Below are 23,698 nucleotides of genomic sequence, written 5' to 3'. Positions count from 1 at the left end.
GTAAGTTGACCAGCTGTGAATCACTTACTAAGGCCTTACTGACCATTAATAATCCACAGAGGGCAATTTGGAAGCCAAGGAGTAAGAAAATGGCTCAAAAGCAGTATCAAAATGACTGAAAACAGACAGCTAGAGCCGTCAGCTCTGGTTCTCAGCTGCAAGTCTGCGAGCCACACCATTCCCAGACACATGTGAATACACAGAAGCTTCACAGGTACATGGGGGACTGCAGCCTTCCTCATTTCAGAGGACAGTCTCTGGAACACTACATTAATTGCAGCTATCTTTTTTAGGCACACCACCACCATCTTTTCCAAACATCCAAACTTTTACCTTTGTTTGCTCTTTAGTTCAAGGTCTGCTGCAGTGGCAACACTGTGTCTTGTATCACTGGAGGCTACAACAAGGTGGATAACAGCTTCAAGTTCTGGCACTTGCTCAGCTTCAATGAACTTCACTATCCCCAGCTTGCACTGTTCAACAGTGGGGAAAGTAAAGGCAGTGTTACTGACAAGAAAGGGTATGTTAAAATAACCGTAGCAGTTCAGCTGTCTGAAATGATGGCTTGTGCTCACTAAGGAGAAGTTTACATGCTCTCCACCTCTTTTGCAGCACCCTCTTGCCTCCCATCAAAGCAGTCACCTACAGCAACGTAACAGCATTACAATTAGGGGTACTCTGCTCTTCTCCGCTAAAAAGGGATGCTACATCAACATAAGAGAGATTTGCAACTTTACTGTCTTTAGGAGGAAAACGAAAGAGTAGGCTACAGTTGTGGTTGCTTCCTAACTAGCTCTGAGAACTGCTGGCACCACCCATCCCATCTCACTGTCACAAGGCCCTTAAGGCATCATGCAAAGTCCCTCTCAGGACAACTAAAGACCTGGTCAAAACTAGTTACACATTGCCCCTCTAGCCTTCCATTCCTCTGTCTGTAGCTGCTTTGCTACTGCTCCCAGTTCACAGAGGACCAGCCCTGCAGCTGCAAGTACCTGTTCTAGCAGCTCTGGTGTCCACGGGCTATCTCCAATTACCCTTTTGGCTGCATAAAAGCTCATCCCTGGAGGAGGCTGAGGGATTCCAGGACCTCCCATGCTACTCGATGAAGAGCCCTGGGTTGAGGGCATGTTTTGTCGACTCTGAGATTCATTCAGTACAAACCTAAACAGGTGGGAAAGTTCCATTAGAGGCTTTACCAGTCCATAGTGCCAGCTGAATTAGATGCTAGAACAGAGGAATAAACATAAACTGTCCATCTTCATGTACTCTTCTTGAGTTAATCCCATGACTCTGACATAAGACTGTTTTACTCAGTTGAGAGTCAGCTACCAGTTATCCCAGAGTATTCTGCAAGAGCCATAGTGATCGCAACTGTATGAATACAAAGCTCAGGAAAGGGAAGGTTCCACTGGCATTTCTGAAAAGAGTTATCTCAGGTTAAGAACAAGAAAGAACGATCTCTTTTGTATTAGAAGTGAATACTCAGACAGTACTACATTCAGGAAACCTGTACTAAAAGCTTTAACATTTGTATGATTTCCACGAAAAATGGAAACCTAACAAGGGAAATAATGAAGCATAAGCAACATGATGAAGTGGCAGAAACTCACAAACCCCAGTTAGGAAAGTGAAGGGTCCACTGGCATTTCTGAACAGAGTTATCTCAGGTTACAAACAATAGAGAACAATCTCTTTTGTATTAGAGGTGAATACTCAGACAATACTACATTCAGGAAACTGGTATTAAAAGCATTAACATTTGTATGATTTCTACGAAAAATGGAAACCTAACAAGGGTGATAATGAAGCATACACAACAAGATGAAGTGGGAGGAAACAATCCTTGATACAAACAATAAATAAATAAGATAATGTATTGGAAAATGGAAAAGTTTTACTGCTGGGCAAGGAGAGAAAGCAAAAACCATAAAGGTTAAGTTTACAGATCTTAGTCTTTCTGGAGCCTGGCTAGTCTAGCTGCCCTGTGCGCACCTCTATATTCTCATAAAAGCCACTCCACCTCTCCTTGTAACCTTGGAAAATGGTCAACACATGAAGACATAAAAATTGTAGTAGAGAGACCAACAAGAATTATTTTGCTCCAGACAGCCATAATCTGTTCTGCATTCAGCACACAAGCAACAAAAGGAAGTAAATAGTCTCAACAATAAGGATAAACATTCATCCCAAGTCCCATTACTTGAAACTTTAAACACATCAACTTGAATATGAGCTTTAAGCCCTACAGCTAGGCTTTCCAGTTGTTTTAGCCTTGCCTCTCTGCATGCAGTAATTCACAAGTGAGCAACTACAGAGCAAGTTGTATTAGGCATAAATTAGTTGTAAACAGCTGCAAACTCTCTCACTGCAGGAGCAAGACTTGAAGCGACAGACATCCAGAGCCAGAGGCTAGCTGAAGACACTCTGAGCACCTTCTGGAAAGAAAATGAAACCTTCACCCCTACCATCGTGCTCCGAGTATTTAAAAATTGTCATGCTTGGTCAGAGTACAAAAGCACAGAAGGAAGGGAATTCTCACTGCAAAGCGCAAGGACTTAATCTGCTGAAGCTACAGCCACAGCAGTGTGGGGGTGAAGCTAAGAGCATAAACCTGGGCAAACTGAAGAGTGTAAGCTGTGAACAAAGGAGCAGGCTAGGCATTTTAAACTATAAGCTGCAAGACTCTACACACTCACATGGTAAGGAAATGGCCCACAAAATATCTGATGGGAGCATGGCCTCCAGCAAAGCTATATGGACAAACATCACCTGCTCACTATTTTAAAAGTCATGCCTTTAACTTAATACACCTGGGTGAGCAAGAATTAGGTACTCAGAAAAATCCTATGGGAATCAATGAACTGTCAGAAAAAAGAAATGTGTTCTGCTGTTAAAATTATTTGTATTTTCAACAAAGCAAAAGCTCCTCTAGCAATATGAAGACACCAAAATAGTTAGTGGAAAACAGATTTTGAGAAAGTATTGATTTTAGACACCAGAAGATTTCTAACAAGTAGTGATCAATAAATTCAAGTAGCTCTGTAAAAATCATTTTTGCTGTCTGAAACAGTGCTCACACCAAGACACACCATTAGAGTTAAAACATTTTTCATCAGAAGACAGATGAAAGACAAATCTTGTTATTAAAGGTTCAATTCTGGAAAGCACAAATCTTCAGAGATTACACTTGCTTATGGCCTTGGAGGAATAAGCCTTGAAACTCAACTGCAGGAAGATGAGCACACATTTTGATCTGGCTTCTATTTTAAAGGTTTGGTTATTTAACAGGTAGCTCACATGTCTCATAGCTTCAGTTTGATCCCAAAAGAGGTCAAGGACAGAACAGCATAACACCTAATTAAGTAGAAAAAAGATGTTTTGTTAAATAAGGAAGATGGTGATTATGTTCTCAAAATTAGGACCCTGCTTGGCATCTTACTAAAACATGTAAGTGGCTTCATTCGAGCTAGGAAATAACAGTATATTTTAAATGAGTTTCCAAGGGTGCAGTTGTTAATGTTTCACACATAAAGAACACATCAGTACTAGAAAAGACTGATATTAACCCTTACTTACCCATAAGGCATAAGAAGAACATCCAACATAAAGTCCAAAAGCAGCTGTACAGTCTTTGGTTTTTCAGCAAGATTAAATGGAGAAGCTGCTGCTTTCAGTGGTTCAGCAGGGTATTTCATGTGAAAAAGGGTTGGTATTAGAAGATGCATTAGGCTGAAAAACAATTATATTTACTGCAACCATTTAAAAAAAAAAAAACCACACCTGTTTATTCTTAACATTCAAAAGAGAAACAAGAGAAATATTTAGCAACAAACCTGGTCCTTAACAGCAAAAAAAAAATCATAACAAAAGATAAACTGATTCACAAGGCAGTGGCCTCTATTTGTCACCTGATGTACTTAAAATGGAATGCAGAAGACAAATTAGGATTTGCACTTAAAATATAACATACATGTCTGTATGCATGCACACACACACGTATGGAGAGATAAAGTCACTGCCTTTGTCCAGAGTTTCAACGTGTCATAATTATCCCACAAAATACAGTCTAGGACTGTCTCATCCATAAGAAGTTTGAAGTTTTAAATCTGAGTCTGCTTAGAGCAGAAGATGATCAACACTCTTCGGCTTTACCAAAGAGTGTACACAGACAAATATAATGATTACATACCAGTACAGCCAAATTTCCCAAAGTTCTCTTCACTCATGTACTTGCTTTTTGGACAGGACAAAACCACAGTCCCAGAAGATAATAAAATATTTTCACTCATGAACAGAAGTAAGATTTTACTGCAAGACCTTTCAGTAAGGTAATTTTAAAAATACCTTTATACTGTCACAGTGATGTAAAGTGAATGAAGGTAAGATTTTAATGCCATTTTCCAGTGCCAGCATGGTGGAAATCCACCTCAATGTAATTAAGAAGCAGGTCCATAATTAGCAGTTTTCTAGAAGTTCTTAATATACAGCAGCTCCCAACTTCAGTCTGTTTTTTTTATTTATTACATCTTAGTGTTTCAAGTGAGTAGGAATTTTGGTTATCTCACAATTTGGAGTGGCTAATCTGAGACATTTTCTGCTGTTCCTGTTGCTGGACAGGAACATAGACTATTTACTGAAGGTCTGGCCTTAAGCTGGAAACCAGAATTACATGAAGATGTATGCGGGACATGGACAGGCATATCCATCATAACACAGGCCTCTTATCATACAGGGAGTCTCCTGCTGCAGATCCTATATATCATTACAATATTAGATTATATGAATTCTTTGTATCACCCAAACTACTGAATTGCTGATCCAGATTGTACAAGCCAAAACCATCCTAAGCAATGAAGGTATCACCAAGGAAAAAAAAATCATTTAACAACTGATATGGATTATTTTACTAAAACAATACCAATAGAATTCACTCCAAGAATAAGTAGTTATACCTGTCTTGCTGTGGTTGAGGTTTCCCCTCCATTGCAGTAAGAAGAGTTGGAGCCAATTCACATTGTTTTTCCACAGGCAAACGGGGGTATCCCATCTTAACATAAATTATGGTAAAATTCTAGAGTAGAAAAAGCACACAATATTGCAACATTGCAAAAGAAACATATGTTCTTTAAACTCTTCTTGTATGTTGTCTTACATAATTGGGTGTTGGAAACAACTGGTGTTTTGGAAGACCAATTTCTTAACTCTAAGGCTCATCAGACTGACAGCTGTTAAAGGGGAGGATCAGTAAGACCTCAGGAGTTTAAAACAGAAAGGGTTTTCTGAGTAGGTCTTGCTGAACCTCCACTTTACAATGAGGAAAACAGCAAAGCAAAAAACCCTCCCCAGCTTCTCCCATGTGCTGCCAATTTCACCAAAAGCAGCTTTATCTGAGCAACAGCTTCAAGGAAAGCAAATGTAATGTCTCCTCTTACCTATTTCTGAACTAAAGTAGAAGGCAATACTGAATAAATACAAAGTCAGCAGCATAGGCAAGGTTTCTCTTGAATGTTATTTCTAAATCATTGTAATTAAAAGCTGCCAGTGCAATCCAAGCAGAGCCCAGTGACAGGACAGCATGGCAGAGCAATACTGAGTAGTGGACTATCTAATTGCTATCATGTTTATCCAAATCTAGCCAAGCACTGTACAGATAGGAGTTATGTGTTCAGTGACCTGGTTGAAAGAAGTGCTGAAGTGGGAAGCATTACACTTCTTTGTAGAAGGCACTCGTTAAAATTGTATGAAGCCTTATGGCACAAAACAACATGCATCACTCAGATCATGAATGAAAACAGATTTTTGGCATGTCCAGCCGAAAGCACAGTTTATGTCAAGTTTGTCATCAAACAAGATGGTTCTTTCACTGCTCTACAGAACACATGCACTCTAGAAACCCTTGGCCATTTCTAAAAGGTGAATTCTGGATAATCCCACTTGCTTAAAGACAATCTGAGATTACTTCTACGTTCCTGCTGTTTAAAGTCTAAATATTTCTCCAACAGTTTCTAAAATACTATGTTTTCCACTTATGCTACATATGATTGAATAGTCAAATGAGGACAGAAAGTTTCCCTCTGGTTTTATCACTTTTTTCATTATGGTGATTTGCAATAGATCTACCACAGTTGAAATGAAAACTGTCTTCATAGCTTCACAGAAACATTTTTAAGCTATTTTCACTTTTAAAACTACACTGAATGAAACCTTGCACGATGTTTCAAGACCCTGACCCTGCACATATCAGGGTAAGAATTGGTAGCTGCTTGCAAAATGAAGCTTTTAACAATGAATAGACCCTCTACAATACAAGCAATGACAATTCATGCATTCATGAAGTATCAAGAGTAATTATCAGTAACATGAACAGAATCAATAGTGTAGCTGCTTTATGAAACTAAGTTTCACCCACACCAGGATATAGTTTAAAAAAAATAATCTTAAAACATCAACCTCATCGACAATAACATACTTGCTAGGAAAACTGACAAAGCTAAATACAGGACCTTTAAAGAATATTCTACTTGTTACAAGTAAATCAGCAACTATTCTTGGAAGAACAGACACTTACAGTGACAAAAGACACCGCAGAAGGATCTTGATATTGAACTAGCAATGTCTCTACTGGAAGCTGAATTTTTGGACGACTTTTGATGCGCTTATTCAGGTGAACCAGCAGCTCCATGACCTGACAGGAAGAAAACAAAAAACTTGAAAGAACCAGTATTAATTTTACTACTTTGGACTCCACACATCACCCTCCATCCACCAGGCAGGCCTCCTATAAACAAATAATGCCTGAGGTTCCTGATGATTTAATTTCTAAGAAAATAGCAGCCACCATTTATTGTATTATCTTGAAACCACTCTGCCATGCCTCAAGTCACTGTTAGGGCAAACATGTAAGAAGTCCCAAATGATGCCACGACTGATAACAGAAATGTCAGGATAAAATGATTACTGAGGATGCACAGTTCTTTCTATATAGTTACTATTAGAACTGATCCTGGCTTGGAAATCTCATTGCTGCTCTATCTTGTGGCTATAAAGTAACTCCAAATCATGACACAGAACAAAAAAAACAATGAAAAAACCCCACACCCATATTAAAGTTATCAAATAAGTGAATGAAACTTATGTTTGGAGTGGAACAATACAGAACTGAAATCCTTCAGGCAAGAGGAGAAGTCAACAGAAGTCCCACGAATGTCATGCAAGAGTAATGTGCAGCCCTGCCCTGGGCAGGCAGAGCCCCAGCAGCAACACCAACGGGGCCAGGCAGCAGCTCTGGGGGATGGCCCTGGGCTAAGGGCCCAGGGAGCTGTACAGCAAGCTAAGCAGAGGTGGGCTGGGTTTCTGGTAGCAGGGGAGGGGGCTACAGCAGTGGCCCCTGCAAGAAGCTTCTCAAAACTCTCCCAGCTGCAAGTTGGACCCACCTCTGGCCAGGGCCGAGACCATTACCAACAGTGGCTGCGCCTCTGCGATAACGTATTTAAGAAGGGGAACCTGAGGGGGAGGTGACTTGTGAGGAGTTGGGAGAAGGATGAACACCCAGGTCAGTGGAAGGAAGGAGGAGGAAGGTGGGGAAGTGTGATGGAGCAGACACCCCTGTATCCCGTGGGGAGACGGCAGGGCCACCCCCCTGCCACCCATGGAGGTCCACGGCGGAGCGGAAGCCAACCTGAAGCATCTGGAGGGGCCCACACCATGACAGGCACCTGCACTTAAAGGAAGCCGAGACTCTGAGGGGAGAAGCGGTCTCCCACTGTTGTGGTTTGGCACTGGAAGGTCTGCAGCACACGGGGGTGACCCACGCCAGAGCAGCTCGGGAACGGCTGAGGCCTGTGTGAAGGACTCACTGCAGAGAAGGTCCATGGAGGACTGCCTCCAGTGAGAGGCGCACGGGAGGAAGGTGCAGTGTTCACCTCACCTCCTGAGAACGAAGAAGCAGCAAGCTGACTGTTACGCCCATTCTCTGACCCCTGCACAGCACAGAGCTGAGCCTGGGAAGGAGGGAAGGATGTGGTGGCACTTCTCACTATCCCACCTTGTCTATTAAGTGTTGTCTTTGTTAGCATTTTAATTAAAGTGATGTTTTCTTCTCCTAACAAGTCTATCTTTTCCCTGTGACCATAATGGGTGAGCAACCCTCCCTGTCCTTAGATGGATTCTTTGAGCCATTTCTGCTTCACATTCTTCATCCCATTCCTGAGGGGGAAGGTGTGAGTGAATAGCTGCAGGGTGCTCAGTTGCCCTCTGGGCTCAAAGGACAAGGGGCCAGATTACACTGAAACAAGAGAGGTGCACAGTGGTATTTTCTCATGATGAGGGTTCTCATCATGAGCAGGGGCCCAGAGTGTTTGTGCAGTCTCTGCCCTCAGAGGTTTTTCAAGACCCATCTTGATAAAACCTTCAGCATCCTGGTCTGAGCTTGTAATGGACCGTTTTCAGCAGGTTTGTCTGCAGACCTTCTGAGGGCCCCTCCAAGCCAATTTATCTTGTGGTTCTACAGTCCCATGAAGTAGTTCCTTAGCATAGCATCAGCAAAGTGTCACTTTTAAGCCCACTAAATGAGATACCATAACTGAATGGAGGACCTCAAAAAAACACAGACAACCTCCACTCTGGAACTACAGGTTCTGAAAAAGCACACTGAACATCCACATCTTGCTTACAAAATTTATCAGGTTCTCAAGCAAGGTGGTACAAAAATATAAATGACATTAAATAGAGTCAGCTCAGCTCCAGTAAAACCAGATAGAGCCAGTCCTAGACACATGTTGACTTCAGGCAGTTCAAGTCAAAAAGGCATGGTGGGCATGCTGTCCTGTGCTTTTGATGGCTCATTACCCTGGTTGTAGCGTGGCGAAAAACAGATAAATTGCTGTCACTGAAGTTTGTCATGGAAACTGCAGAACCATATGCCTGCAGAGTTGCATATGAGCTAGGACATCATCTTTGCATCCATCCACTCCATTATTAGGTATCAAACAAAATAATGTCCAGATACAATCCAGACAAACTGCATTGCTGACCACAAGCATGTGATTGAGACCAGAGATAAGCTGACAAACTATGTAATGCTGACAGCTATCAAATTTTACTGCTGCAAAATTATAACAGCAGTCACAAGTTCATATTATTTAGAGGGGGGAAAAAAATGTCTGTACACACTTTTTTGTGAAGAGAAACATACAACAGCTTGAGGAACTTGTTCAAATTACCCATGGTGGCTGCTGAAAAAAGATGTGGCTAGATTTGGGTATGTGTGATGGTCTAGCTCATGTTCTGCTTCTCTAACCATTAATATAAAATCAGTGCACTAAGGATCTCACCCAGCAGTACTCATCTGATCTGAATCAGACAAATGTCTGCACTTCAGGATATGACTACTTCTTATGCTTTTGCTGGTTTCACATGGGTTGCGTAAAGCAACAGTGTCTAGTCTGGCACAAATGTTGATGGTGCCTCAATATTTCTTGGAGCATATCTGAAGCAGCAGCATGAATCTACCCTGGTTTAGTTCCTTGTGTGATACTGCTAGGGTAACTGATTTGGCCAAAGACATCCTAGAGTTTAATTTAACTCATCTGTCAAACCACGGCCTAAGAGGGACTTCCTATTCAGAGTAAATGTATTAAGAAGGTACTGGCATTGCAAGTTTATCCACACAGCTAGACTACATCCTAGATCTGAAAATGTATGAGCACAATGAGTTCAAATTACTGAATGTTACAGTAATATTGACCTGACAGCCACAAAATTAAGGGCAGGGATAAGACCAACAAAGCAGTATGTTAAGGCAGCAGAAAAAATGGAATTTATTTCCCCTTTCCTTTCTAGCAGTGCAAGTGTGAGGACAAAGTTAGTCTGGGGAGTCAGAACAAAATCAGAGCGCAGTCTGGGGTACTGAATGAACAATGCTGTGCTTCTAAAGTTGGGTGAAAGGAAGTCCTTGAACAACTGTATTGATCTACACTTCAGCAGCATGCTGGAAACACACAGATGTTCTTTTTTGCTCATATACCTATAATATCAAAAGCTACACTGTCAATTTAATTAAGCTTTCAAGCCACAATTAACTCTGTTGGCATGCCTTTTTTTTTTTTTTTTTTTTAACCTCTACAATACTTGCAGGAGAGAGACATGACATGGGATGGCAGTGTTTTGTCCTTGCCTATAGCCAGTCACTGGGTGAATAAAGAGCTTATCCTTCTCTTTCCAATCTATTTCATCTATTTCATTTGATTAGCTTCCCAATCGCCTGAGTGCTCATGTAAGAAAAGCATATACTTTTGTTTTATTTACATTGCCTTAACATGATTTTGAGGCTGGAGTTGAGCAACAGGCACACTCTTTGTTGTCCACCAGGCAAAATTAGCAATGAGAAAGCTAGGTATTTGTGTTTAAATGTCAGTAGCATTTAAAAATGCATCAGACTTCTTAAGACACTTTCCCAGCACATTAATGGCAAAGTAAGAACAAGTAGAACATTGAAAAGCTGAGTTCTGATGCAAGTAACAGCAAAAGGCAATGTGGATGCTGAACAAATTTACCTGCAGGTTATACACTCCACAGTGAACCTTCACTGATGTTTATTAGAGTAAAAACCTGAAAGTCTTCCTCTCCCCTCTCTCTGAGAGTCAATTTCCCTTCACTGATAAGGCAAGAGCACAATTCAGGATAATTTCCTTGACTGCAATGAATTTGGCAAATACCAAGTAGTATAGGGAAGTGGTGTAATAATATTGTCATCAACTTGTATGGGTAAAAATCTATTGTTTAAACACATAGAAAGAAGAAGAAGAAACTAGTTTCATTTTACTATTCATTCTAACACAAAAACTACAATAAGTAAGAATGCTGTGTGATTCTGAGACACCTCTTAAAATTTAATTTTTCAAAGGAGTAGTCCTCCCCCTTTTCTGAATTGCACAACACTCCAAAAAAAATAAACCCACCACAGACAACACATTCCAGTTTATGGAAAAAGTATCATATGAAAATATGCTAAAGAAATTTCACTGGCTAGTTGGATGCCTTTCTTCACAGCTTCAAGTGTACATGATAAGCAGGAATTCAGAGGAACCTTCCATCTGAGTTGGAGTATCTGCCCTTCAGAACAATGGAACAGCTTCACACCTATAGATCTACCTTCATGTAAGCACTGCCAGGACAATGTCTGAGGATCACAGAATGGTTTGGGTTGGAAGGGACCTTAAAGATCATCTAGTTCCAATCCCCCTGCCATGGGCAGGGACACCTTCCACCAGACCAGGTTGCTTAAAGCCTTGTCCAACCTGGCCTTGAACAATTCCAGGGAGCAGGCAGCCACAACCTCTCAGGGCACTCACAGCTTCTCTGGTTTTGTGCAGAACTTTTAGAGAAATCTGTGTTCTAGTTACTTGCAGATTCTGAAATCTACTCATAAATCCACTGAAGGCATGATCATTTTGCTATTCCTACAAGACAAAGGGGATTATAAAAAGCTTCTTTTCCTCCACCACCTCCCTCCAACAGTCCATCTGCAGTCTGCTCAGAAAAGTTCTGGTCCACCTCTATCATCAGACAGGTCCTTCTGATGAACAGCTAGAGGGATAAGAATTCATCCTTTGCTTTCTGATCCAGCTGCTCAAATCTCTTATATTCAGATTCTGCTGCCCCATTTGCCTCTTCTGGTCATACCTTCCCGGAAGAATCGGAAACACAAGCAGGTGTTCCTCTGCCTGAACCCAGACCACGTCAGATCCCTTCTGCCATTAACAACAGGTTTAGTGATTCCCACATGCAATCCCGCAACTACTGTTGCACAAGAATTGTGCAACAACACAAGCCTGGGAAAAAAACCCTGCAAGTAAACAGTTCAGCCTGATACAGAAGGCAGCTACACCACTTAATTCCTCCATGTTCATATTAAATTCCATCTTCAACACTGTTTGCTCCTTGCCTGGCCAGAGGAATAGGGGGAATGACCAGCACATGGTGTCAGTGAACAGGGAGGCTGCCACAGCTCTATGCCCCCAGGTCCAACCAGGAGAGGCACACATTCAGCAGTGGGCTTCATCTCTAGAGACCCACACTCGTTTCTCCCCACATCTCCTAGATCCATCCCTTTCCTCACCCTTGGTGCTTCCACTGAACATCCCATTAGAAGAGTTGTGCAATCCCAAAATGCTCTTCCCCTGCATCCCACTGTGTCCACTACCCCTAGGTAGCACCCTCTCAGTCTAGAAAGGTGTTCTGACATTGACTCATCTTGATGAGTTTCATGCTCGAACAGTGGGGCTAAGGGTCTCCTGAGGCAGCCCTGGGATGGACTTGGAGAGGGTGCCCCGCTCTCTGAGTCCTTAACTTGGCTTCCTGCCTGCCATGGTGCCTCTTTGTTCCCCTGGGCTTGTGGAGATGGGCCTTTGATGGCTGATGGCTCCTACAACAGGCCTGGGAGTAGCTGTGATAGGTTGTTACACAGGTTTCTGCACTTGCTATTGTGTCTCTGTGCTCCTTTAGAGGTGTGCACATGAGCTTTTATCCTATAACCTAATATAGGGAACTGAATTCCCCAGGTACACATTAAATTCCACCTCCGAAACTGCTTGGTCCTTGCTCCTATACTGGTAACCAGACAAGGACCAAACAGTATTGGAGGTGGAATTTAATATGCATCTGAGTGCATTCTGTGATGAAGCTGCGCTCTGTACCAGGGAACTGAATTCCTTCAGATAGGTATCAAACTCCATCTTCAAAATTGTTTGGTCCTTGCTCCTATTCCTGTTATCAGGCAAGTGTAAAACATCAACGTGTATGTCTTCATGGTCTTTCACACACAGAAGCAAGCCTGCTCCACATATGCCGTAAGTCAGGTAGATGCACAACAGCCCTAAACTGGAAGCCACAACAACTGCCTCTATGGCAGTAAGTCTTGATCTCAGGCTAACTCATAACTAGCTGGCCTCAAGTGGAAACAAATTCAGCCCCACGCATCTGCAAAAGCCCTTGCTGATACAAGCAACGACTGTTTTCTTCAAGCCCTAACAGGTGTAATAAACCCATTCTCTGTCAGGCTCATGACAACTTTTCCTCAAAGAGTAAATTTCTCCACAGAGAACATCAAGGTACAGTAAATCATGATACATCAGGGGCATCTCCTCCTTGATTGGGACAACATACCATTACAGTAAATTGCACTCTTACCTTTTTACGAACTCCTTCCTGTGTGCTGGACAGCTTGAGGAGAACAGGGGGTAGGAATTTGGAAATAATGTTCTGTAACTGCTCGTCTGTTTCTGCATGGCCAAGACGTAAGAACACACGTTCAAGTTGATCTGCAGTTTGGAAAAAAAAAAGGAGAGGGCAAGGAGAGAAGCTAGTTGAAACTCAAAACTACTGTAGCAAGAAAACAACTTTTTCTGAGCATCTTCTAATGGACTTGTAAGAAATGCTGAACACAATTCTTGAAGTACATCCATCTCAACAGCACTCAGCACAGATCCATCTTGTATTTTTAACACTGAGCAAACTGTTGACAGCAGAAACCAGTCTGATAACTTCCAGTAGTAGCCTCCACAGTTCATGGAGGCTACTCCTATCAAAGACAGAAGCAATTAAGGTTTCCCTTGCTTCCTGCTCTGTTGCGAACAGAGGCTAGAATATCTCCAAAGGTGAAAGGAAAGGTTAGGATCTCCAAGTCATTCCCTGCCTTTCTGCTTTTACAGCAAAGGCGAGCAGCTGTGCGGCTGCTAAATTTTGAAAATATGCTTGCTGTGATTGGCATTCAGACCATGATGTTTTTCTGCACCTCCACTAGCTAATCAGAGGGCAAAAAGATCTGACCAATTCTTATTATTATTCTTGTTAAACCTAGAGTTCCAGTCATGTACAGGGACCCCATTTGCTGTAGACATTGTGTAAACAGAACAAGATCACCAAGCACGTACAACAGAACCCAAGACCAATTACAGCTATTATCACAGAAAGGAAAGAGTTGGGCAAAGCACAAGTTATAAGCTTGGGTCTAGTTACACCATGGCAGATGTGTACAAATAAAAAGGCTGCACACCTGAAAGCACAATAAACAAGCTACAAAGTGAAAAACAAGTTATTTGAAAGCTTGAGACTACTGTTCCAGGGTAAATTTGATAACCACAGGAATATTCAAAGGACATCTTGACACAGGTTGACCTGTTCTGCTCATGACTTTCTGTTAAGCCATTTAGGTCTTCCAGAAAATCTTTACAAAGCTGTACAAATGTTGACTGAAACAATTACTGCTTTGTTACAATTTGTTGATCTTTTTTCCAAAGGACAGCATTACCATCAATAGGAATAAGATCACAATTGTGAAACACAGGCTACCTTGCTGTAACTTAAAATACAAAGCTCTACTATCACTCTGCGATGCTGCTGGAGTTGACAAATTGTTGTAACAAATTCACCTTCCTCTAGCCAGCAGGTCTTGTCCTCAAATCTATGAAAGAACATTAAAAAAAAAAAAAATTTTAACATCTTTGAAATGGTAGAAGTTGCAACTCCTACAAGATCAAGAGAATAGGGCTGGGGGGAAGCACTAACATCTGTGTTCTCAGTGAGCTAGCAGAAGATTGTTTCAAGGAAACAGATGAGACCAAAATCTTCTCTCAGCAGCTAAAGCGCAAGGTCTGAAGACCATCTGCCTTTATAAAAAGAATGGAAGAGTCCTTAGTTTAAGTGCCAGCATGCAGCTGCCACAACAGCTAAACCAGAAGAGAAGCAAAGCAAAACCTCCCTGGCACAGCAGCATCCCTGATGGCTGGACCAAGAAGAGTCCTTGTGCATGGGATCAGAAGCATCTCTTCTCCACACTGCAGCACTGCAGGCCAGATCCACAGGCAGCAAGGAGACCCAGGGCTTCTGAAGGGACTACAGGTCTTAAGCCATCATACAAGGAAGAAATAACTCTCCCAAAGACTAAAGTGACCCATTGCAAGCTGAGATCAGAGGGAGACCAAGGAAAACCCTCCTTCAGCACAGGAGGACCACAGAGCTGGCTGTAAAGGACTGCAGGGACAAAAAAGAAAAAAACCACTGGTACACCGCAGAGGTAAAGACTGAGGTGAACGGATATGCTTGGAACTTAAGTGAACAAAAAGGATGTTCAAATGCAAATATAGCTCCAGCCAGTAAAACCTACCATGAGGTAGCTGCAGAAGCCTTTACTGTCCTATTTTTTAAAAATGCACTATCCCTGCACTATGAGTCCTCACAGCATCATTCCTACTCTGCCAGCTGCAGATTAAACATATGTCACTTCCAACGTTTTATTTTCTGCTGAGCAAATGATAGGCAGATGAAAAGACAGAGGACTATGAAATCTTACTGTTAGGGAAATTACAAGCCAAAACTCTGCAGCACCTACAATGCAAACTTGCATGTCAACCTCTTGTTTCAGACAGATTTTGTGGAACAATAAGGCTAACACCTAGTCAATAACATCACAACATCTCCCTCATATTCTTTCTTTTTTTTTTTTTAATCCTAATGATTTCTTTCTCTCTTCACCTTCCTTTTCATGTTATACTCCCCTCCTCCTCGCTCAATGATCTCTCCCTCCAGGACGTCCGCAGTGTGTCCCAACCCCACCAGCACTAGAGGACTGCTTAGACCACACCAGGCAGCTGAAACAACTCAAACAATGAATGGAATTATCAAATCTTTCCCCTCGGACCTGGAACTCCAGGAGATCACTGAAGACCTGCCATCCTCAGGCCAGATAACTGAGGAACCTCCCCAACAACAGGTTCCTTCACATGGCAACAAATCAGACCCAAGTGTGAGGAAACACGTGTGAAGTTATTTGTAAAAACATTTGTTGCAGTCCCTGAACTACACACACCTTTCAAAAGGCACAGAAACCACTATGCACATGCACGGAAGAAGGGTAGCAATGCGCTGAATTGCAAGCATCTACCCCATTTCCAGATTTCTCCATTATTCTGTTGTTACAGGTAGCAACCAAAATTGTAACAATAATAGAGATCAGGAGGCAAAAAAAAAAAAAAAAAAAAACTACCCCCTTGTTTACCTTGCCTGTGAGATACATTTATTACCTTTCCCATATCTCTACTGCCCAGTCAATTAAGCCCTAATACTGCCATCAAGTATCTATCTTTCCCTTAACCATAAGCACGACAGGACTCTTCAGCAAATTCAAGGAGGCTAGTTGCCTGGCTGCATTTAAGAAACTGGTCAGGAGTTTGTCAGAGCACTCTGCTGCTGATGCAGGCTGTATCCATAGCAGCGAGACAGGAAAACAAAGAGCTATAAACCTTCTCAAGTATTGCACATCTCCGTTTCCAACCAGTTTTTATTCTACTAACAATTAAGACCATTTCTCAAGCTGACAGCATTCATTATGGGAAAGCATAAACCCTGGAGATTTAAAGCACCACGCATGATGTTTCAGGAGAGGAGCAGTGGATGCATACCTGGGACTCAGATACTGTATCCTACCTCCATGTATGTTGCAGACTTGCTGGCTGGCAGCGGGCAGGTTCCCTTCCCTCTCTGCCTTATGTCTTCTCACAACCTTCACCCAGCCTTCCCATCCCACCTGCACCCGCCTGCAAGCAGACCACTGTGCATCAGACCTCAAACACGACAAAGGGTTTACTCCCAACCCATCTTGCATTCCCACACTGTGAACCTCTCAAGTTTTTAAGAATGAAGCCAAAACCTTCTCCATCTAGTTTTACATCCCCTACTGCTGACTGTAAACTACACAGTTGTAATTTCAAGGGGGGGACACCGTGAGGTTATATGATAATAAAGACAAGTAAAACTAGAGGTCTAACTTGCTTTGCTATATACCACAGAATAAAACGATGACAAACTGTTCTGAATAAACTTCAGTAACTGAAATTAACTACTACAGCAATCTTACCACAACTTGACATTAAGAACACTGAATTTTAATTAGAAAGCTTTATGCATCTCAGTCTTTACCTTTGCTAGCCAACTCTGAACTTAAAATGCAGTCTACACAATGACACAATTCCTGTAATTTTTCCTTTTGGAAATTGACTAATACAGTTAAAGATAATTTTTGAGGTTTTCTGGAACACAGCACTATTCTAGTTACCCAAAAAGGAACATTAACTCTATTCCAGCCCAAACCAGGACACACTGGAAGAAAGAAGTGATGTAGGCATGACATTTAGTAAAGTACAGACATATCCCCATCTAAAAACCCAAAACTTAAGAGATCTGAAATTTTACAAAGGCTTCTACTTCTTTAATCTCACATTAAACCCTCATCCCAAATTTAGGACTGTGTTACTTTCTTGGTACTGGTTCCTACCTATAACATCCTCTGTATTAGCTAATTATCTATGTTCATAGAATTACTTGCATAGTCAATCTACTGCAGTTCAACTCTGGTGAACATAAAGACTGGGGGAAGAACATGCTGTCAGAGGCAAAGGCCTGACTTTTAATGCAGTCTAGAGAATTTACAAAAAAAAACAAAAGCAAACAAACACTTCCCCCCCCCCCCCCCCCCGTCACCCAAATGATTGCCATTATTTTATTTACATTGGTGAGAAAGTCACAGTGAAAGGGAGAAAGAAGGAAAGGAAGGAGACTTTGCTGGAAACACAACTGGAAAACCCTGTGCCCTATCCTGCAGGGCTCTACGAAAATACCTCCAAGACGAACTTGCACATCAGAAACACGGAAGAGCACAGGGAGCACTGAGATCACTGTAAGCCTTCTAGATTCACTTCAGTGTGGAGAGCCCCTTGCTCTGCCAGGACTGTTGGAAGGAATAACCCAAATAATATTAAATCACTACTACCCTTAAGCACATCACTGAATTATTTTTGGGATAGACTTGCAAGTTTCTCTTTACAAATATGAAAGCTAGAAGCAATTTCTTGAAAGAAAGATGATTGCTACAGCATCCAGAATCTGCTTATGAGCTAAGTGCCAACCATAGCCCTCATCATACTTGCCTACTACATCAGAAAGCACCTGAGAAATCATGTTTGATTTAATAAGTAGTCTTAGAAATATCATATGTGCCACAGTTATGACACTCAATATTTTACCATGAGTTGAGGAAAAAAAAAAAAAAAAACCAAACCACAACCAAGAATGAACTGCATGAGTAGAAAAATTAATACCAGGTAGTTCTATTTTTTAAATACATAAATTAAGTCCATGCAAAATTTGTAACAGAAATTAATGTATTTTGTCACAATGACAACTTCTTTACATGCTGCTGTGTAGCATTTTCACACAGTATTTCATTTTTTGTGGCATTTTCTTGGGGGGAAAAAAAAAAAAAGTGTTTAGAAGAAGATGAACATAGAGAGTTTAACAACGGGCACTGCATATGAAGAGATGTTCCTTTTCACCATATGTAAAACAACCAAAGCAGCAGGAAAACAAGATATATATTTGTATCCCTGTCTCCAGCAGCAATGTCCAAGTTGTATCAACAGACATGGTGTATATGGAATTTGAAATCCCCAAGTTACCATAGCAATGCAGTTACCTATCTCTGAGAAAATGCATGTTTCACTTTTGGTTCTTTCCAGTCTCCATTTAAGATTACAAGGAGGAATGCAGGTTTCAGCATTTATAACCACGCCTCATGCAAAAAGGAAAAGATTTCAAAACACAGGTAATGTGTACAAATTTTACAAGAAAGTCACATGAACAGCAGGACTCTAACTTGGGCTTTATAAACTTCCAGATCCTGCAACACTGGCCATAAAAGGGTCAGTGTTATTTCTAAGTCTTGTTACTTCGGAACTGATCTTGCAGTCTCCCAAGACAACAGCAAATTGTCAGCCTGCTCATGGAAACAACATGCCCCTTCTTCCCGTTCCACTATATGGTAGCTTACCAAAGGGAATAACTGAGAGAAAGACAAAGAAAGAATAAAGAAAATACATAAACAGCTTAATATTTCCCTTCCATGAGCAAGGGTGTTTCCCTTCCCTTACTTTTTTTTTTTTTTTTTTTTTAAATGAAAATCATGGAAGCGAGCTCTCTGAATGCTCGGCCTTACTGAGGTAGCTAGTTCACTGCTTATCCATCATCAAAGAAATCTCTTGGTTCAGCTAAGCACAGTTCCCTTTCACATGCCCAGGTTCTCCTCCTTGTCCTTACACAAGATAAAGAATTAGCTCCCTCTGGCATTCATAGACACTGTGCACAGCTTATCAGTCATCCTGCACAGACCCCCCAGCAATGTGTATTTGTGTAGTTGAGTATTGAGTAAAACACACGCCCTTCTTTTTATGAAAACTGACTTGAGAAACTACTGGGGCTAGGACATGTCACGCTAACTGTACCTCATAATTTAACTGATCACCACAAAAGCATTCCAGGAACCAAAAAGAGACTCAGAGTCCTCTGCAAAACAGAGCAGAGTGTGGGACAGAAAAATTCTGTGCATAAACCCAGAATTTATCCTCACTTTCCTGAAAAGTGGCTGTCTGACAGATTAGTGGGACTGCTACATTAAAGCATTTCTAGAACTTTTTCAGTGAATCAACCAAACAAACAAAAAATCCCCTCCTCCATTACCTAAACTCTGTAGAACCGTTACATCACACTAGCACCACCCACATTTTCTCCAAAAGGCCCTATACCAAATAAAGGGCACCGGACACAGGAGTGTTTCAACTTCACTGCTTGGATAGCAGGAGTAGTTTGAGGGGCAGGTTCCTGCTAAAACAAAAGCTCAAACACACCTTTCAGTCCCTCCAGAGCTAAGCAATTGTTTCTGCACTATTCCACATGCAGAAGAAAGAATGAAGTTCTCTTCTATTGTGCCACTACTAAAATAAAATTCTTGTTCAAATGGTATTAGACTCTGGGAGAATATATATCTAGTATGATTACAGTAGCAAACAGTGAGTCAGAATTTGCTGGTGCTATTCCTGGCTCTACCAGTAACCCATTGTATGCCTACAGCCAAATCACTTTAGGGGGCATTTGTGAAAGTAGGCCAGTCAGCAGGTTATTTTATAAGATCTGACTGAAAAAAGCTGGGAAGACCTGGAAGAGGTGGGATATATTATCTTTTTTTCATTCTATTCTTTCATTTTGTAGAAAAGCTTACACATAAAGTTGAATAACATGCTGAAACTAAAATATTCAAAATATGCCAGGCTTATGCTCTCCATTTGAGTGGCTGACTATTCTTACTCGAAATTAACTTTTCTTTCTCTTGCATCTGAACCCTTACAGCTTCAGGGCAAATTCACTGATTTTGCCTTAACTTTTAAACTGTCATATCTCCATTCTTATGCTGCCTTCAAACAGTTTGTCCTCTAAAATGGTAAGCACTCTTACACAGAGAATAAGAGTTTATTAATGTGTTTGACTGGAGCTATAAATCAAAGATTCCTAGAGCCATGCGTATATAAAGCAAGGAAAACTGGTTTTCCAATCTAAAACTAGTAGTAACTATTCTTGTTATTTTGGGACTACTCATCATCCTAAAAAGGAACAGATTTCTTTCCAAATATGCTGAAATTCTAACTATTTAAAGGCATCAAGACAGTGGGCCCACATGGAGTCTGTTTAGTTTCCCTCTCTTTCTCTACATGAATTACTCTTCTTCCACTATCTTTAATTTTTATTTAAGACTACAGTACTTCCTATTCAGTGACAGATGAGAAAAAAAACAAACCAAACAAACAAAAAAAATCCACTCTTTCCTCCCCTCCCCCCCCCACCAAAAAAAGGTAAAAATATTTCTAACCAAACCAATAAAAATCCCTCAATTCTGAGGGACGCAGTGGTCAAATAACCTGAATGACATCATATAATTATTAACATGAAACTCAATCTAAGGACATTTGTCCTTTCAGAACAGCTTAACACAAAGGGCTGTGTACCAACCAGCACAAGGCTGAGGACTAATTTATTTTCAGGATCAGATCTGGAGGCAGGGAAGCTAGATGACACACAGATGAAAGATGAGGAGTTACAGGCAAGAGATCTCACAGTGACTGGTTTCGCCAAGGGAAATCATGTTAGCATTGTAAAACTGACAACAGGATCTCTGGGATGTCAGCAGCAGCAAGGTCTTTCACAGTCGTGATTACAATTTATCCCAGCTGTTGATGAAATAAATAGCTTGGTGTTTGTGTCCCCCAATTCAAGGAGTGGTGTAACTGAAATATCCTTCTTACTCCACCATGAGATCCTGGCTCTTTGGCTACATAAAGGACATCCCCACCATTATCATATGCCTTACTCCACTCAACCTAGCTCCGGTAGCATCTAACAAAGAGCAGAACAAAAATGTTATCTACACAGCAGCCCACCGAGAACAACAAAAATACCCCAGTGACACATCACACAGAAATGCCTTAGAACTGAAAGCCAATAGCACAAATATGCTCGAAGTATTTCTTCTGCCCTTCCTCTCTGGTGGTTGCCAAGTACTATTTCGGGGCAATCAGAGGCCCTCTCGTTTGGCTGAGTCATACGTTATCTTAACTCTTCACGGTTGTCCACGAACTAGCGCTATTCCAAGACAGGAAAAGCAGGGAAAGGGAAACCACTCTTTGAAGTTTCATAGGCCTCTCCAAAGAGAAGTTGATCATTTACTGCACCCGACTAAGAAAGGGGTTTGGAGGTGACAAGAACACACCGCTGGGCTCCCCTCGCCCTGCACGCAGCAATTCCAGCTGCGCCCATCGCGGGCAGAGCGCTGCAGGGGCTGGGGACGCGCTTACACACTCACCGTGACACACGGCACCGCGCCCGCAGCGCCTGAGCCGCCTGTCACAGCCCCACGAGCAACGCGATTTCCCCCGTGGGTGCTGCAGGCAAAAGGCGGAGACCGAACAAAGCCGGGCGAGGACCGGCGGGGCTGCAGGGCAGCGGGCTGCCGGTGCCACCGCCGCCTCCCCCCCGCCAGGTCAGGCCGCCGGCCCGCGGCGGGGAGGGCGCGGGCCCCGGCAGGCCGCACCGAGCCGCCCTGCCCGCACCGGGGCCGGGGGACACCGCCCCCCGCCGCCACCTTCGGTTTCCGCTTCCCGACATGGCCGCCCCGAGCCGGGCCCGGGCCCAGCCCCGACCCCGCCGCCGTTACTGGAGCGGGGGCCCCGCCGCGGCGTGGGCGATGCCCAAGGGAGGCCCCGGCCCCGCCGCCCACCCCCGCCCCCCGGCAGGGAGCGGGAGCCCCCGGCGCCGCGGCCACTTACTGAGCTCGTCCTGGGCGGCCGCGGCGGCTGCTGCCATGTTGTCGGCTGCGGAGGGAGGGGAGGCGGCGAGACACGGCCCCGGCCGCTCCCCGCCTCCCGCCCCTCGGCTCCGCACCGGCACAGGCACCGGGCCGCCTGCCGGCTCCCTCTCCCTCCCCCTCCTCCTCCTCCTCCTCCTCCTCTTCTTCCTCCTCCTCCTCCTCCTCCTCCTGCCTGCTCTCCCCAACGCAAACCGCCGCGAAGGACGGCGGGGCCCGGCGGCGCCCGCCCTCCCGTCACCACCAGTTTATATTTAGAAAGAGCTGAGCCATCGTCCCCGCCGCCCGCCCCTGCCGCGCACACGCCCCGGCCGGCCGGCGCCGCTCGGGCGCGGCGGGGGCTGCACCGGCCGTCCCCGCCCGCGGCTCCCGAGGGGCCCCCGCAGAGGGGCGGCGGGGCGGCACTGACCCGAGTCCGCGCTGACCTCCATGGCGGCCGCGCACGCTCCGGCAGCGGCGGGAAATGCGCCGGGAACCGCGGGCGGCGCAGCGGCGCCCCCCCTCGGCTGCCGTGGCCGCCGGCAGCTCGCGGGCGGCGAGCCCCGCCCGCAGCCGGTGCAGCCACGCCCACAGCCTGCCATAGCCCCGCCCACAGGCCGACGGAGCCCCGCCCACCGCCCGGCTGCCCGCCCCCCTGACAGCTCTCCTGGCACCTCTGTCTCCCGTGCTGAGGCGGCGTGGTCAGCATGCGTGACAGACATACTTAGGAATAGCTTTTTTTTTTGTTTTTTTGTTTTTTTTTGATAGTTCAATATCCTTGCTGCTGAGCTATTGTATTCCAAAGTCATTAACTGATGGGAGAAAACTGTCTTGTAAGATACTTTACGTGCGCATGTGGGGCTGCTAAACTCACAGGGGAAAGGTGTAACCACCGCAAAGCGTCTTTCTCCTGAGTTCATCGGTGCAACGTGTAATCTCCGTAATGAGCATATTGGCAAGACAGTAAAGAGACACCCCTGGAACACAACTGACCCATTTGCCAGGATTTTTAATGCTGCCTGCAGGTGGCTTGGGGCCAGCTGGTGACCTCTCACTGCGGCTCCAGAGCCAGTTTTCCCTTGCAGAAGTGAGCCCCCTCGGGTAACAAAGAACAAGCTTCTATCACAACTCAAAAAAAAAAAAAAAAAAAAAAAAAGTGACAAAACTGGCTGTGGACAATTTTTGCTTTATTTCTTTCTTAAGCTCAAGGTCTGAGGAGTTGAATGTTAGCCTCTGACACTGAGAGGCGGGACTCTAACAAGCTGCAAAGAGGTGGAATATTTTGGGGGAAGTAGATTTGGGACTCATCTATCTCTGGAGGAGATGATAAACATTTATTAATGCAAACAGGAGACAGACAGAGGAGGCCAGACTAGGCATACTCATTTCTAGCAGAAAACCAGCTTGTGCTCCACGATGAGCTGAGTACTTTTGTGGCATGTATTCCCCAGCATCAAGCATAAACCCAGTTTTCCTGGG

General features: G+C 43.4%; 1 protein-coding gene across 2 annotated transcripts in view; it reads right to left on the bottom strand.

Moving 5' to 3' along the window:
* ECPAS (Ecm29 proteasome adaptor and scaffold) overlaps positions 1-22,756 on the bottom strand; it is a 67,633-nt gene extending 44,877 nt beyond the window's left edge. Inside the window, exons 1-7 of one of the 2 annotated variants that reach the window (XM_042787688.1) lie at positions 22,650-22,756; positions 13,189-13,319; positions 6,569-6,685; positions 4,953-5,071; positions 3,577-3,729; positions 993-1,161; positions 334-473 (exon numbers count right to left, since the gene is read on the bottom strand). In XM_042787688.1, coding sequence (XP_042643622.1) covers positions 334-473; positions 993-1,161; positions 3,577-3,729; positions 4,953-5,071; positions 6,569-6,685; positions 13,189-13,319; positions 22,650-22,671 — 851 coding nt within the window. In that variant the 5' untranslated portion in view covers positions 22,672-22,756. Of the gene's footprint in view, positions 1-333; positions 474-992; positions 1,162-3,576; positions 3,730-4,952; positions 5,072-6,568; positions 6,686-13,188; positions 13,320-22,202; positions 22,350-22,649 lie in introns of those variants that run through there. The other variant, XM_042787687.1, reaches the window with a different exon arrangement.
* Positions 22,757-23,698: the final 942 nt, after the last annotated feature.

This window comes from Tyto alba, unplaced genomic scaffold (genome assembly GCF_018691265.1).
Source record: "Tyto alba isolate M040663 unplaced genomic scaffold, T.alba_DEE_v4.0 Super-Scaffold_13, whole genome shotgun sequence".
NCBI classification, from domain to species: domain Eukaryota; kingdom Metazoa; phylum Chordata; class Aves; order Strigiformes; family Tytonidae; genus Tyto; species Tyto alba.
This window is presented reverse-complemented; position numbering and strand designations above follow the sequence as displayed.